Genomic DNA, 16435 nt, shown 5'->3' on the forward strand with positions numbered 1-16435 from the left:
GGGGGGGCAGAGATACCCCTTGACCCTGAAAACCAGAGCCCTAGGCCCTGAAGGAGGCCTGGGGATACTGCCAGGCCCGGAGTGAGGTGAACAGGCCCTTAGGGGGTCCCGGGACGCTCCCAGGTCCGGTGGGGACCTCCAGGCCAGCTCCCAGCCCCCTCTCCCACGCAACGCGCTGGGGCTGCGGGCGCAGGCCCAAGCCCAGAGCCCCGGCAGGGCCCGCAGCAAGTCCCTAGCCCACTCCCACCTGCTTGAGCTTGCCCTCGATCTCCCTCCTGCGGGCCGACACCTCCTCGGTGGGGATCATCCTGCCGCGGGGCGCCGGGGCCGCACTCCTCCGTTCAGTCCCACTGCAGACACCCTCTTCTGCCCGCCGTCACTGCCGCGGCGCCATCTTGTGAGCGGCAAGACACACTGAGCATGCGCGGCAAGGCCAACCGCCATCTAGAGAGTGGCCTCTACTTAAGTAGGGGCCGGAAAGGCACCAGCCGTGAGGCGCATGCGCCGTTGTCTTAGAGGGGAACAGGCGCATGCGCACTGCCCTTCGTAACGGCCAGGTTGGGAGTGGCGGGCAGGCTGCGCCGCCATGTTGGAAGTGTGGCGGGTCTCAGCGTGGCTCTCCCTTTCTCTCAGGGCAGGCTTGCTTCCCCAAGCCCACCATCCTCACTACGGCCTGGCCGAGCCGAACCCCTCCAACCCCAGTATTAGCGACGTCCCCACAGGACACGGGGTCCTGACGGAGGTCCAAAGCCACCCAGCTTCACCCCTGCTGAGCTGCTGGGGTGGCCAGGCCCAGGCCCACTCTGCCACACACCCGGGGGGTGAAGCAAGGTGTGGAGGAAGATTATAGGGGTTTGGGCCCAGGGAAATGAAATTACAGAAATTTGAATATGAATTATGCAAATATAGGTGTTTGCAGGAGTGCAGTTCACTCTACCCCTGTCCTGCATCCATTTTTCCAGAAAGAAAGGCTACCACTACAGGGAAGCTGCCACCTTCTCCCTGCTGCAGCATAGATGGAAGTGGCTGGGTTTATCACACACTGGGCAGTTATGAGGCTCTGCATCCTCATAAACCATGTCCAGCCTGGAGCAGGGAGCTGGTTTTATCAGTACAGACAGTCCCAGCCTCCCGCCGTCTTGTGCTGCTCCAAGGCAAGGCTCCTGCCACGCGAAGGGACTGGCGTGTGCCCATCCATCTTCCCCTTGTCAAACCACCCTGGGCTCTGGAAAGGCCCCGAAGGTCTTCTTTTGTTCAACAACTTCAGTGCATTTCATAACCCACCTTATCATGCTACAAACAGCTGTGCTGGGGCTCTGGCTGCTGCGAGTGGTGATGCAGAGCCAGGGTGCTGTGTTTTCTATGTGTGACATTGCCCGGCCATGATTGCCTGCCCATGTTTTATGGGGACACCTGCTAGAGGGGATCATGTTCTGTGGGTATAAGAGAGAAAAATCCCTGTCCAGGGTCAGCGCCCAGCATCTCCTGTGCTCTTCCCCACTGGGCTGGTGTGATTGGGAAGGTTTTTCCCCCCTGTACAGCAGAGCCATCTCTTTTTTTATAGCAATCCATGCCCTTTCTGCTAATGCTCACCCCCTCATTCAAAGGGCAGCCAGAGCCAAAAGGAAATCTCCCCTTGCTGAGCCTGGGGAACAATTGTGTGTGCTCCCCTGTGTAGTGCTATGTATCTCCTGAAAAGCCAGCGAAAAGGCTTCCTCACCCTTTCATGGGGTGACTGAGCCCTCAGAGCAAAGAGGGGGAGCTGGGATAGAGGCACCCAGTCCACATCCCAGCTGCCAGGCTGGGTAGTAGAGAGTGAATAAATGTACAGAAGGTCAGTCTGCCAATAAATTGTGTGAAAACTGCCAGAGTCTGTGCAAACGCAAAATGCAACGCCACATCCAAGGGGAGGCAGCAGAAAAACCCTGGCTTGCTGGTCAAATGCAAAGAGTCAAAGCAGCAGGGGTTATTTCTGGTAAAATTAAAAAGAAAGGGAAGAAACACTGCAGTTTGAACGTGTGTTAAAATACAGTGCAAAAGGGCACAAAGCACACCCGGGATCTCTAGGCTGTAAATAGCCCCATCAGCTCACTGCTCGCTGTTTCTGCAGCGGTGGGTGCAGCCAGCGGAATGGCAGCTCCGAGGCAATCCTGATCCCGCCGCCTTCCCGCCGGAACGCCGTGGCCGCGCCACTCTTCCCGCCCTGCAGACCGCCAGCCACAGGGTCCCCACAAGCCCAGGAGGAATTGTTTTCCGCGCCAAAGCTGCCGCGGTCAATGAAAGTCAAACGTGGTGACTCAGGAGCCGCTGCAGAGGAATGCTGAGTCACCCTTTGCTTCTCCCTCCATGAGATGGAACAGGGAGAAAAAGACCCTTTTTCTCCCCCAGAGAAGGGATTTTCATCCAGGTGGCTGCGCTCACTATCTGCATGGGCACAGAAGGCAGAAAACGCAGCCAGCACGGCTGAATAAGCATTGCATCCTCGGTGCAATATTCAGTTGGGGCTTTGGTGTACTAACGAGAGCTAAGGAGCCCCTTTTGCAGCATTTGCCAAGCAAAGCTGGTTCCAGTGCTCCGAAACCCAAGACACAGGATCAGATCGGAGCCCAACACCTTTGGGGTGTGGAGGCCCTGGGGTTCAAACAACGTCATGGCCCCGTTGTTCGGCAACAGGGGTTTTCGCTGCCACAGGCATGAGGAAGTGGCTCCTGCTCACGAGGACGTGACAGTGGCTTCTGTCTGAGGACGAGATGTTCAGGGCGTTGGTCACCCAAAACGCTGCAGAAAAGAGAATCAACTTGATTTGCAGGTGGGGAAACTGAGGCAGGGAGGGGCTTTGCTTTGCCTGCTCAGGTCTTGGCTCCGAGTCACTGGAAAGACCCAGGTGTCCCTCAAATCCACATTTCTATTGGCTGCCTTCATGGTTGCAAATGTCATTGAACAAAAGGTGTAATCTTGACAAGATGCGGATAAATTCAATTAATAATAGCTCTCAAAGCAGGGACTTTCTGTCCCCTGCATTGTGGCTTGGTACTGCTCACCCCAGGAACAGTTCCTGCTTAAAAAATAGTCATTTTATTGCAAAAAATGAATTATGCTTGCCCTTGCTTCCCACTGGTGGGGTTAATCCCACTCCGGCACAGAGGGGACAGTGAGGACGCGACAGGGCAGCGGCGCTCCCCGAGCCACGGGAGCTGCCTGCGAGGCACGCAGCATGTGGCAATGAGGGCAAAACAAGATTAATACAGCCAGGAGCCTCCAAAAGGGCTTTGCATTTGATGTGGGAGAGGAGAGAGATCAGAGTACGGAGGAGCCGGGATTAACATAAAATTACAAAACTTTCATTATGGGCTGAAGGGCCGTCCTGGGCTGTGTGCCCCTGTGGTGTGACCCGCTGGTGCCCCAGGCTGCAAGAACGCGTGGGAACACCGTCGCCGATGGCACTGCCCTCGCCTCCTCCCCAGACGCTGCCTATTCTGTCTCCCCTTAGGTCAGCCGGATAGAAAAAGCGATTAATCTTTAGCCAGATTAATCTTCAGCCAGAAAAACCAGGAGCTCTGAGCTGGCTGAGGAGTCCCCAACTTTCCCTTCCAGGTGGGGTTAAAAGGGGAGAGCCCCTGGAAGAGAGAGCAAGCGTGCACAGACAGGGCATGGGATGCGCGCAGGCACGCACCCTGGCTGTTGCCGTGCCCATGAACTTGAAGGGATGAGATGGGAGCAAATCCACCAAAGGACTTACCAGCCTCCCTGGTAATGTCTCCAAGCCCCACCGGCTTCACTTTGATCCTGACCTGGGTGCAGAGCATTGTGATGTGCCGTAGGGATGCACAGTGTTCCCAGAAAACCGGGTCCATGTGGGACAAGAGTTGGCGTTTGGGCTCCTGCAGCTTCCCAGTCCTTCCCATGCAGCACTGAGAAGGACAACGCCAGCCTTGCTGCTCCAGGGAAAGGATGCGGCATAGCAGCAATTGCACTGAAACAGCACCCAAGCGATCACCTAATGGGGAATCCCTCAACGATCCTCTGCTCCTTGCAGGAAGGGGGTTCGTGGGGATCAACCCCTTGAAGGCTGGCCCCAGAAGTCCCCCCAAGCCCTCATCCATCACAGACACAAGCTGTGCTCTCCCTCCCTCCTGCTTTATTTGCGAAGGGAATTAAGGTCCTGCTGGGAAAACCTCCCCTGTGCTCTGATAACTGCCTGCATAGCCAGCTCTAAATGGCTTTTTGTAAATGAATGACCAGGATTAACGAGGTTCCCCTCGTCACTGTTTACTTAGCACTCTGCTGGAGTGGGGGGAACAGGGCAGAGACCCCCTCCTCCAGCCAAGCCCTTTGGGCCACCAAGGAGCTGGCACATACTGGGGATGAACATGGTGCCACCCAGCACATGGCCAAGCCCTTCGTCTCCTCCCTAGAGCAGGACCTGAGGTTCCCAGCTGGGTTTGGGATAGGTGAGATGTGTGTATGTGCACCAGGAGTGTCGGTCCTGGGGATGGAGGAACTACGGGGCACTGTATTTCGTGAGCTGGGGGCCAGGCTGGGGACGATGCTCATTTTCTCTCTACGTCACGTTGCTGGGGAAGGAAGGGGGGTGTTTGCCATGCGGGTCGGTGTCAGGCGTGTATCCCCCCACGTGACGGGAACAGGGAGGCCGTGCAGGGCTGCAGCTGGCCCTGACCCCTCTGCAGGAATGTGCTCGGTGACCCCAGGGCCGGCAAGGAGCCACCCGGTGAGGCCATTGTGTCCACCAAGGGGTGCAGGTCCAATGAGCCCTGTGCAGAGGAGATCCTCCTCCACCATCCCTCTCTGCCTGCAGCGGGGCATGGGGGTCCTGCCTTTGCCTGCTGCGCTCCCGGGGGCTGGAACCGCCGCAGATGCCTTGCCACCGCACAGCTCCGACCTTTGGATGTTTGCACATTCCTGCCTGTTAATGTGTCTCGTAACCAAAAGCTGCCAAGATGGAGCATTACTCCCCCCAGCACATGCAGGTCTGCTTCCCCCCTTCCCCAGCCGGGAATCAGAACCGACCCTGTGCTGGGTTGGAGTATGCACTCCCCAAAGGAGCAAAACCAAATCCTCAGCTCACGCTCAGCCAGTGATGCCTCTGCTAGGAGCAACGAGTGTCCCACCCCTTGACACCAGTGAGCCCAAAATGCCCACAGATTTCCCAGGGCAGATGGCAATCACCTCTCCCGGCTAGGCACAGGGAAAAGGAACGCCGTTTCAGAGTGGAGCTGTGCTTCCCTCGGCTGCCAGGCTGGCACGCTGCCCGCCAGCACGATGCCAGGCCAAATTCTTTGCAATTTCTAGGTCAACACCCACCTCTTGTAATACCCCGGAGCCCTCCCGCTGCCTGCGCCGGCCTCCAACCCAGCAGCCCCTGTGCGCAGGATGGGAGCATCCTGGGGGATCCGCACCCAATGTCCCTACGCCACTCAGCCTGGCTGGCCCCATCCATAACCTCCAGATATTTGGGGCTTATGCTCATGTTGCCCCAAATTGGGCCATTCCCCAAATGCACCCTTGTGCTACCTTTGCTGCCCAGCTCTGCCTGCAGCAGCACCCATGGGTGAGCTGCATCTGTAGGGTGCAGAACCTGCAGCCTGCCCCTGCTTGCACCTTTTTGGGAGGCGTTTAAGGCCCATCCCCTGGAGTCAGACACCAAAGGAGGGTGTTTGCATTGGATTTCTAAAGCGAGTTTCTCACTGTCCTGATGGCAGTGAAAAAGAAAAAAGGTCTTAGGATGTGGGGTGGCCCTAATGCTCCAAACCTGGAAATAAATCACCTGAAAAAACAGCCTTTGTAAAGAAATCCCCGTGGCCGCGGTGCTTGTTTGCAAACTGGCCAAGTTTCGACCTCGGCGTGACGTGGTTTCCCAAAGAAGGAGGCGATGCTGGCACTGCTCTGGCAGCTCAGCCCCTCCACTGCAGGGGCTGGATGCGTCCCCCCGCTTGCGAGGGCCACTTGCAGTGGCAGAGGCTGGGCTGGAGGAGCAGGAGCCCTGCGGGGCTGCAGCCCCCTACCCGGGCATGTGCTGGGGAGATGGTGGGGATGAGAAGGAGGAGGAGGAAGGGGCAGCATTCCGAGCATCTCCTCGTGACGGCATTTACGCAGGGGCTGTTGCATTGTGGCTCGGGCGAGCGGCCACCAGCACTCCCCCCACCGCAGGGCAAGCCCCGGCCTGCCAGCGCATTGTGCCAGCCGCGCCGCCGGGAACGGCTGCTGGCAACAGCCCACTGACCCGTCCTGGGGCTGCCCGGGGCACGGAGGGAGGCAGACACCAGAGAGGAGCTTTGCTGGATGGGCTCCCTGGTGCCAGAGGGTGCACCCCCTGCACATGGCCCATAAACATGGCCAAAAACACAAGGGTGCCGACATGCTCCAAAAATGCTGCCCAGATAATCAGGTTCTGGTCCACATCAGACCATCGCCTTGCCCTGCCTCGGTTTCCCCATCAGGATGCTGTAAGCCATCCAAGCTGTGTGAATGCCACATAGTCCCACTGGGCTCTGCTAGCAGTACAAGGTCACTGCTGGAAAAGCAGAAACGGGGCTTTGCCCCCTCTCTGTTCTCAAAGCCACCTTTCCCAGAGCCCCTGCAACCCCACAGAAAGGTGTTTGCATCCAGCCTGATCCCTCCAGGCAAAGACATCGGGGTCCAGTCCCGGAGCCCATCACAGCCTGCCTGGGGTTTGCTATGTCACTTCCATCCCCTCAGATATAAAACCCTCTAAAAATCAGTGTCACAGGGGCAGGGGGTCCCTGAGCTGTTCCCAAGCTCTGCCCCTCATTGCAGGGCTGGGGGCCAGGCTGCCCTGATGCCATCCCCATCCCTGTCCCCCCTGGGGACCTGCTGTACCAAGGATGGAGCTCCCATAAGATTTCTTATCCATGTGAATTCCTGGATGCATGTTTGGGAACCTGTTTTTTCCCCTAACTTTGGAGGTTCATTCATTGCTATGCAAGGCGAGTCCATTCCCTACACTCCTCCATCCTGTCTCCCCCTTCTCCCGCCCCTCACTGCTCCAGCTATCCCAGCCTGGGACGTTAAAATGAGCTGAATTTTTCACGATGAGGGGGGAAAAAAATAAAAAAAAATAAAAAAAGGAAAATCTGGGAGTGGAGGAAGAACCTGTGAGCTGTGACCTCCTCCAAACGCACAGCACCAAATCCACACAAGGAAAACAAAAGGCAGTGAGATTAGCATTTCCAAACAGAGCAGAGATGGCCCCAATCTTTGAGCTGTTTATTCTAGGCGTTGATTTTCAATATTTAGGATGATTAGCAAGTGAAAGCCGGCTGTTGCCAGAATGGCTCCGTGCCAGCCCCGCACTCAATGGAGGGGAAAGAAAGACACGGCAAGAAAAGGAGAGAAAAGAAGGGCTTATGTGTATATTTTTTCCCCCTCTGTGAACAGGAGATTGGTTTGAGGTGTCAATGTTTGCCCATCAGGGAGGGATGATGGATGAGGGGATGGCTGGGGGAGTAGCAGAAATAAATAATAAAGGAATAATTGCCGTGTGCTTAATAACTGGCTGGGGGAGGACCTGGGTGAGGCTGCGAAGGCTGAGTTTGCAGGGAGTTTTTGGAGCTGGGTGCTTCCCAAACCCTCTTTGGTTCGTGCTGGTGGTAGGATGCCCCAAAACGCAGCTGGCTCTGGGCTGCAGTGGTCTTGGTTTTCATTGCACGATACTTTGCCCGCATGTAGAACAGGGGGGATGCCACCAGCTCAGGCATCCCCAACCCACCACCGCCCCTGTGCCGGGCGAGCCGGGGCAGCCCGCAGGGCTGGACCAGCCCCAGCCACAGGCTGCAACCCCGCTGCCACCGGCAAGCCCGGGCAGGCCGGGTGCTGCCGGGTCCCGACCTCCCTCCTGGCACCGTGCTTCGCCCCAAGCACACACGGGCTTTGTGTGGGCAGCCGCATGGTGTCCTGCCTGCCTCCACGCACACGGGAAGCGATGCTCCCACCCCACAACACCCCCACTTGTGCACCTCCTGGCTGCTGCTTAAAAAATAACCCCCCCCACCAAACCATCTCATTGAAAGAAAAAAAAAAATCACATTCGAGTTGGTTTTGTTGCTTTCAGAAGCTGAACAAAACGAGGTTGTTTCAGGCCTCGCCTGGTGCCTCCTTTATATTCACCCTTTCTCACTTTAAAACCCTCGACTGGCTCCAGCAGGCTGGAATATTTTTTCCTGGCAAGGTTGTTTTTTTCAGTCCCCTGGCAGGGTGGGGGTGCTGGGGGCTCTCTTTTTCCAGGGGGGTTTAAAAACAGAAACTACACACTTGTGCCTGGCAAAACAAAATAAATAAGTGGACCAAGGGACAAGGGGACTGCCAGCTTTTTGCAGCCCTGCCAGTGCCACCGCTTCCAGGGCGAAGCGGAGAGCAGGTCCCCCAGTGCTACCAACGGGGACCTGAGAGTAGAAGCCAGGACAGGGGACTCCTTCTTGCCTTTTAGGGTTCATGGTCCCCAGTGTTGCCAAGCTGAAGGGAGAGCCCAGATCTGCTTCCAAAGTTGCCCCCCCAGACACATCAAAGCTGTCCCCCACAGGGCTAACCCTACCTCATCCCAAGGGCTGCATCCTGCACTCCCAGCACAGAGCACACACAAGCCAAGACTAGCCTCTGCAGTGAGCCCAGCCCTTATTTTGGGTTGAGATTGGCCAGATTGGGAGCAGCTGTGACCACTGCAGAGCAAATGGGCAGCCCTGGGGCTGACTGCTGCAGTGCCTGGTCTCCAATGGGATCCAGTAGATCACTGGGGAGGTGATAGGGTGCTCCTCATGTGCTGGGGAGACTGGAAGGGCTGTGTGGGCACAGAGAGGTACCCATGGCCAGCCCCGCAACCTTGAGCCAGCCTGCCTTCCCCATGGAGCTCCCCAAACCTGCTGCCCCCAGACCCGCCGCCCCCTGCCCTGCCTGCGCTGGCTGGGCTGCCAGCTGAGTGTACGCTGCTTTTCTTCCCTGCCTTGGTGGAGCCCAACCGCTCCTCGATGTAATTGGCCTCGCGAGGGCTCGGCTATTCCTGTGACTTCTGTGCAGCTCCTCTCGCCACCCTGTACCCAGGAGGGCTCCAGAGCCACTTGTGTTTCTCAGGGCATCTACAGGGCTGGATGGGGACATGGCACAAGCAGAGGGATAGTCCCAGGCAGTCACAGCACGTCACCCCCAGGAGCTCCCCACAGGGGCACGGAAGGATGCTTCAGGGGTTGGGAGCAGCTCCCAGAACTCGGGACACCAGGACACCCTCGTGCCGCACAGGCAGTGTGCAACCATCGCCACGCAGGTGGTGGTTTGTGCTTCAGCTTCCCTGCGGGGAATTGCTGTGCTGCTGCAGAGGTGGGTGATAGCACCCATGTACTAGGGCTGGGTGTACAACCAGGCCTGGGCTGGTGAGATGTCCCCTACCTCCAGGGGAGAGGATCAGACAGAGCCAGGCGGTGCTGGAGGGAAACAAGGAAGCAAAAGGGTTTTTTCTTCTCCGTTTTTTTTCTTTCTTTTTTTTTAATTTGTAAATAACTTTCCATGAAAAAGGTTAAATTGCACACATATCTCTGCAGTTCTTCAGCATCAGTATAGAGGCCTCAAAACAGGAAAATGTAACAAAAACAACAAATAAAAAGAAGCATCACCAATACAGATATAAACACCTACACCGACCCCCAAAGACCCCAGACACATGGCCCTCACTCCCCAGCCCCGGGACACTGGCCCCAGCTGTGCGGTGGCATCCCAGGGGACTTCAGACGCTGGCACCTGAGCAAAGCAGCAGCCCCAGCTCTGCTGTTTGCATGAGCTGAAGATGTTGGTTCTCAGCCTGTCCCACGCTTTACCAGGGGGATGCAGGACTTGCACTCCCACCTCCATGGCTCCAACCCTCTCCCCAAATTTGGTTGCAAAGTACTCCAAGGGTAATTTATATTTTTTTAAGGCTTGTTTATTGATTCTTACACTACAACTGTACTCTCACTAAATTATATTGCTCACATTAAAGGTTCTAAGTGCTTTTGTAACCAAAAAAGAAACTCTTTACAATCTTCCATTTTTCAGCAAGTCTAAGACACACCATTAAAACTACAGCTTCTACTTACTCCTACCTAATGGCTACTCTACCTCTAATAACCTACAGCGAAGGAGAGGTGAAGAATCCAGTTCTCGAGAGCTTCAAGTCAAGTTTCAGCAGAGTTTGGCTCTGCTCCCAAAATGTTTCTGAGCTACTTTGCAGAGACCCTGCCACGCTCTCACTGCACACTGAGCCAAAGGGCCAAAGCTTCAGTTTGTGTCAATTCTGGCAGCTCTCCCGGCTGATGAGCTGCTCCTGGCTGGATGGGACTTCATCTCCACTGCCATCCCCAGAGCCCGTTGCACACACAGTCTTTGGCCTGAGCTCCTGGATGGAGCCTGAATCTTTCCTCCTCAGTCTCACCTGGGAGCATTCGATGTGGAGTGACCCCATCACCACCAGCTGATGGCCATGCCATGGTGTTTTCCTTATGGCTCCTTAATCGGGGTCCTGCGTTGCCCTGGCAGCCTCTCGGAACCTGATGGATGAGCAAAAGAAGTGGAGAGCAACAGTCTTGAACCAAAAAAACCAGAGAGGGGCTATGTCAGCTGGTGAAAGACAAAGAGGGTTTATGGTGGTCTAGACCCTTCAGCAAGCGCAGCAAGGATTTTGGGTACAAAAAAGACGAAAGCCAGTTCTGGGAGCGTCCTGGTCCCTGCTGCTTCTCTCCTGCTGGGGCCAATTCCTGGATCCTTAAAAAAACCTGTTGCTGCTGCTGCAGGAATCTTCCCTCGCGTGGTCTTGGTTTACAGAACAACGAACCCAAGCCTTTAAACAGTGAAAATATAAAACTCCCAAACTGCATTTCCCCTATCCCCCCCACTATTAAGAAATTCTAGTGCTAAAAATATAGGTTTCTTTGAATATATAATATATAATAGATTATATAAAAACATCTAAAGAGGCAGACTTGCTGAATTTATAAACCTTTTCTTCTTCCCTAGGCACAATTCAGGAGGGAGGTTGAACTCAGAGAATCCAGAAGGGACCTCTATTTGCTTGCTAGCTAATTATCACACTATACCTACCAACTACTCTAGACAGAAAAAGGAATGAGAGAAATGGAGAGACAAAGAGGTGAGGAAATTGCACTTAGTCTATTGAGTCCTAAGCCACCAGGAATCTCATGTCTTAGATGGGATTTAGCAGGTGCTCTCCTTTAGCCCTGAAGGCACATATGCCGTGTCCATTTCCACGGAAAAAAAAATATGATAATTCACATTTCTTCCTTTAAAAGTAAAAAAATAAGTAGCTTTATATTTCTTCTCTTGAGGAAACTCATGGACTAGAGACTTCTGATGTGTCCTTTAAAAATATATCAAGCAGTTTCTGTGGTGGTGTTTTTTTCTCCCCCCTCGTGTTTCTGTGAATAATTTTACAATGAAGCTGGTAAATGTCCCTGTAGATGTCTCTGTCTCTAGAAAATCTTGTCCCTTTTAAGTCCCAGCAGCATGGGGGGAGCATCCTACTAAAGTCTGTGTGAGCTTTGAATGGTGACTGGCCTCCTATAAGAGGGACGCCAGACTGCTCCAGTCGCTCACATCTGCTGGCAAAGAGGTGTCATTGAGGTCAAACAACTGCTCCATGTTGACTGAGTTGGAGAGGTAATCATTTGTCCCTTCGTCCCAGGGATGTTGCAGGAAAGAAGTGGCCATGAAGGTTTCATCAAAGTCCAAGTTGTTCTGGTCGGATTCGGTGAGGACCTGCTCCTGCCCCTGGGCACAGTCGATGTGGTGCCCATGTACCGTCAAGTCCAGGTCACGTGTTATGGGGCTGATTGGAGGCGTGAGGTCCAGATCCCCAAATGTGGAGAAGTCTCCATTCAGGTTGGTGTCGAAGATAGCTTCCCAGTCAAAGTCACCTTTTAGAGATCCCAGCTCGGTCTGCTCTTCCTGGGTCAGCAAGGCAGAGTTGGAAAGCCGAGACGCCTTGGTCATTCGCTTGGGCAAGGGCTGCTTGCGCTTCTGCCCTGCTTTGCCATTGACTGGATTCCAGTTCTGGTCACCGGTGACTTCTTCAAACTCTTTCAGCAGCTGCTGTGACTCCATGTTGACGTTGAGGACATTACTGGAGGTGCAAGCTGAAGCGGCCGGGCTTGCAACGCACTGTGCTTCTTCTTGGACTGTTTTGGTGAAGGCCGGGTGGATCTGCACTGGGGGCATCCTCCGCTTTTTGAAGGCGCCGTTCTTGAGCCGGTCGGCGTATTGGGGGTCAAGCTTCCAAAACCCACCTTTCCCTGGCTCACCCTTCTCCCGGGGCACCTTGATGAAGCACTTGTTCAAGGAGAGGTTGTGCCGGATGGAGTTCTAGACCCAAAAGAGAAAAAAAACCAAGGCTGAATGCTTGTCTGCTGCCATGGCACCTACCTGTGTGGGGAGGCTGGTGGAAAAGCACATCTTCAGCAAGGACCTTTGGGAAAAAGAAGGCAGAAATGGCAATGTCAAGACAACCCAGGCTACATGCCCAGCAGAAACTCCCCTGCCCCAAGTTACCAGCAGAGTTTTCTTGCCTCCTGTCTAATCCAGCCAGAGGTGACAGGAGCCAATGGGTTCAAGCTAGGACTTCTCAACCAACAGGAAGTTTCTGGGCAACTTTCCTTGGGTGTAAATTGGGGCCATGGGGCCTTGGAACATGCAGAGCACTGGGAGAAACTGGCCAGACTTGCTCTAGGCATGGAGCTAAGCTGGAGGAGGTCAGGCCCTCCTTTGTGTCTAAGGAGGAAGAGGACGGTCTTTACACCGATGTGGCAATGGCCCCATTACAAGTGGCAACATGTGGCAGCACCATGGGAGATGGCATCATCAGGGTCCTCCTTGCATCCCCCAGTTCATCTGTGCCTATTGCTAGTGTTGAGGGGAAAATATTTGGCCAAAAAATAGGCACCATGCCTCCCCACAGCCAGGCTGACACAAACCAGGCAGACAAAAATCGGAGAGACACGTGGGCTGTTCCACTGCAGCCCTGTATGTCCCCAGAGGTGCATCCTGGCCTGGGGAAGCTTGATGTGAAATCACTGCATCTTCATCAGCCACTGCTCAAATGAGCTGAGGAGGGAAAAAAAAAAAAAAAAAAAAAAAAAAAGAAAAAGAGGAGTTTCTGCTCCCGTTGAGCTGTTCTGAAACCCTGAATGTGCCTGGAGTGATGTGAATAATCAGAAAGGAAACTCAGTTATTGGGTAAATAACCCAGCATTGGACTCCACAAAGCCAAGACTGTATTAAGAGATTGGATATGGTAGAGGGTTGTTTTTTTTTAATGTTGCCTGGATATCTTTATGCTTATTCATCCATAATCCGTAGTGCCGAATAGGAAAAACAAGGCTTGAATGCTTAGAGCTGTTGAAAAACACACGCGCACACACACGCACACACATACACACACAACAAAACCCTCCTCTGGGCTGAAGCTCCTTGGGTGTGTTGGCTCCTCTCCAAAGCACTCAGCTCCCACAGGAATATATCCATCTCCCCCCGGAGTATGGGTGGTATGACCTTTCCAGGCTGTCTTCATGTACGGGAATTGGGATAGGGGATGAGAACACAGCCTCAAAAAGAAAGAAAGGAAAAAAAAAAAAGAAAGAAAGAAGAACGAAAAAAAAAGAAATAGAAAAAGAAAGAAAAAAAAAGAAGAAATAAAGAGAAAAAAAGAAAGAAAAAAAGAAGAAAGAGGCAGCAGGAACACAGATATCCCTGCAAACAATCCAGGCTGTGGTAACTCCAAATTTACAGTTTAACGAAATTTTACAAGGGTCAGAGACTTGCAAGCTGAATTCTCTGCTCCCCATCACCCCTCCCCATCCCAAACTTCATTCAGCCTGGACTGCCCTCCGTTATTACCCAGCCAGTTAACATATTTATCATTCCTGCCTGCAACAATCCCGTGAACCCCCTGCATCTCTGCAGAGAGGGATTGAAAACCTTCTTTCTTTTTTTAATAAACACATTTAATTAAAAACGTGGTGATTATCCAGCCGTGAGTTTGCAGGAGAAAGTCAACATGCTGGCACACAGCTCCTCCTCCTGAATCACTCCTGTAGGTCCCCCCCAGCACAGGGGAGGCTGGGGGACCCAGGCGGCACTGGAGAGGGACCGGGGTGTTCCCTTCCCCGTGATGGGCTTCAAGAGCCACTGGAGACCCACCTGCCTGAGGAGAAGGTGGGCAATGCGTGGGCAGGGGGTTTGCACCAGTTTTGCCCAGCCCTGCCTGGGTGAGCATCACCGCTGAGATCGCTGGCACACTGCAGATTTGGGCTGGGAATAACCTGAGCAGAGGGACAAGCCACCCGGATCCCTCCTGCCCTGCCACATCCTAGAAAGCCTCATGTGCCAGAGGTCCCCTCGCATGACAGAGGAGGGCAGCGAGCCAAGGTGGCTGGGAAAAGCCCCTGTGCTTCAGGCTGTCCTCAAAGCTGGTGAGCTACCCCCTGGAGACACGCTCGTGCTAGCTGGGGACAGCAGCCCTATTTGACCTCTCTTGGGCTTCCCTCTGAGGCTTCACCAGCTTGTCACAGTGATGGAGCCTCCTTCACCTGCCCAAGGGGACAGAAGACCTGCCTCTGCCCTGCTTGGAAAGCAGCAGCATTTCTACTCTGAACTTCCCCAACAAGGGATTTGTCCAACAAGCGACATCTCCCTGGCGGTCCTCTCCATCCCTCTCCTATGCCTGGTCCTCAGCACCCAGAGATACTCAACCTGGCAATTTCATGTGTGCGCAGTCCTAAGGGACTCTGGACCCCACAAGAGCTCCAGAAAGGCAGAGCCGGGGACAGAGATGCCTTCACCCCCAAGCCAAGAGGAGCTGCCGGCACCAGCAGCCCAATGGGTACCTCCCTGCTCCCAAAATGGCCCTGGGCTCTCCCCTGTAATGGCTCCTTCCCTCTGCTGCCCTCGTGGCCATGGCATTTCTGCACACCCAAGCTCTTTCCCGTTACAGCCCTTCCCCACTGGCTACCAGTGCCGGTCTCTTCCCAGTGAGATCCAGCATCCCCACGGGACCTTGCCTTGCATGGTGGAGGCTGTGGAAAGCCCTCCCCAGCCCTGTGGGGAGAGGGGACAAGGCAAGAGCTCTCCAAATCTCATACCTGCCAGGTGGGATCAGCATGTCGGAAGTAGCAGAAGTTGTCAGTAATCCACTTGTAGATGGCAGAGAGGGTAATTTTGGGCTTCTTGCTGGCTTCCATCGCCATGCAGATGAGGGTGGCGTAGGAGTAGGGCGGCTTGACGTATGGGTTGGTCTTGTAGTCAATGTCCTCTGCGAGCTGAGGGTGCATGGCCATGGCGTGGTGCGCCGTCCTCGAGGTGGAGGAGGAGATGGGCTTGCAGGGAGTGTGGGGCATGCCCATGCACGCTGGGTCGGCGGCCAGGGGTGAGCACGGGGCGGCAAAGCTGGGGATCCTGTGACAGTCATGGGGGTCTGGGCCACTGGGGCAGCAGGAGGACTTGCCCATGCTGGCGTTGATGATTGAGAAGTCCTGAAGCCACATGAGGCTGGTCAGGCTGTCGTCCAGGTCATCCGAGTCCCCCATGCTGCCCTTCTGCCCTCTGTTCAATCCTGCTCGCGGGCGGTTCAGCCACCCCTCAGCCATGCCTTGGTGTGTCGGCAGCTCTTGCATTCACGGGGTGCACGTGAAGGGGAGGGAGGTGACGGGGCAGATCCTGCAATAACAACGGGGAGAGGGTTGAGGCTCCCTGAGGCGCAGCAGCTCTCTAGCACCCAGGCAGGGCTGGGCATGGGTGCTCCTGGGTAAGACCCATCCCTGGGGTGCTGCGCACCAGAGCTGCATCGCCTCCCCCAGGGTGCTTTAGCAGCCCCGAACCTCAGGGAAATTCCCTCAAACCCACACTCCCCAGTATCACCAAAACCCTGGTGGGCCAGCGCTGCCCAGCCAGCCTTCGGCAGAAGAAAGAATTAAAAAAAAAACCAAACCCCAAACCCAACAAAAACTCCCTCAAACAACCAAAATCCAGCCCTGCCAGCCCACCAAGCGAGGATGTTTCTCCCACCCGCCGCTAGCAGGACAAAATCTCGGGACCCAACACCTCGACAAAATATCTTAAAGTTCCCCCCCCCACTACCAACTTCCCTCAGTTTCATGCTATTCCTGCTCCTCCCTTCACCCGGTACCCCTAAAACAACCCGGGACACACACACACGGACCCACCCCAAGCACCCCCTCACTCAGAGCGAGCCGGCAGATTCAAGCTTCGGTTATTCCCGGTGTCTGGCTCGCCTGCTGGGCTGTAAACCCGAAATCCCGTAGTTTTGGGGGAGGAGAGAGCCTCCCGAGGCCAGCCGGGGACGAGGAGCCCTGACACCGGCTGCGCCGGGGCTGGGGGTTCCACCGTTTGAATGACGCCGCGCTCAACAG

At 54.9% G+C, this 16435-nt stretch overlaps 2 protein-coding genes across 12 annotated transcripts in view; both read right to left on the minus strand.

The window, feature by feature from the left end:
- EXOC7 (exocyst complex component 7) overlaps positions 1–414 on the minus strand; it is a 29224-nt gene extending 28810 nt beyond the window's left edge. For all 11 annotated transcript variants that reach the window (XR_775143.1, XR_775141.1, XR_775142.1 and 8 more), the window contains exon 1: positions 248–414. Coding sequence is in view for 8 of the 11 variants with exons in the window: in XM_010579361.1 (XP_010577663.1) it covers positions 248–307 (60 nt within the window). In the remaining 3 variants the exon portion in view is untranslated. The remainder of the gene's footprint in view (positions 1–247) is intronic.
- Positions 415–11574: 11160 nt separating this feature from the next.
- On the minus strand, positions 11575–15652 carry FOXJ1 (forkhead box J1). Its single transcript, XM_010579365.1, has 2 exons — positions 15149–15652; positions 11575–12375 (listed from the first exon to the last, which is right to left on the minus strand). The coding sequence occupies exons 1-2, from the start codon at positions 15650–15652 to the stop codon at positions 11575–11577; spliced, it is 1305 nt and encodes a 434-aa protein (XP_010577667.1).
- Positions 15653–16435: the final 783 nt, after the last annotated feature.

Source organism: Haliaeetus leucocephalus, unplaced genomic scaffold, assembly GCF_000737465.1.
Source record: "Haliaeetus leucocephalus isolate CR32 unplaced genomic scaffold, Haliaeetus_leucocephalus-4.0 Scaffold657, whole genome shotgun sequence".
Classification (NCBI taxonomy): Eukaryota; Metazoa; Chordata; class Aves; order Accipitriformes; family Accipitridae; genus Haliaeetus; species Haliaeetus leucocephalus.

Excerpts from the sequence above, each read along its gene's own strand:
- FOXJ1 (XM_010579365.1), bottom strand. The coding sequence starts at position 15,652 with ATGGCTGAGGGGTGGCTGAACCGCCCGCGAGCAGGATTGAACAGAGGG. Across the intron at positions 12,376-15,148 it reads ATGCTGATCCCACCTGGCAG|AACTCCATCCGGCACAACCT; the intron begins GTATGAGATTTG and ends TTTTGGGTCTAG.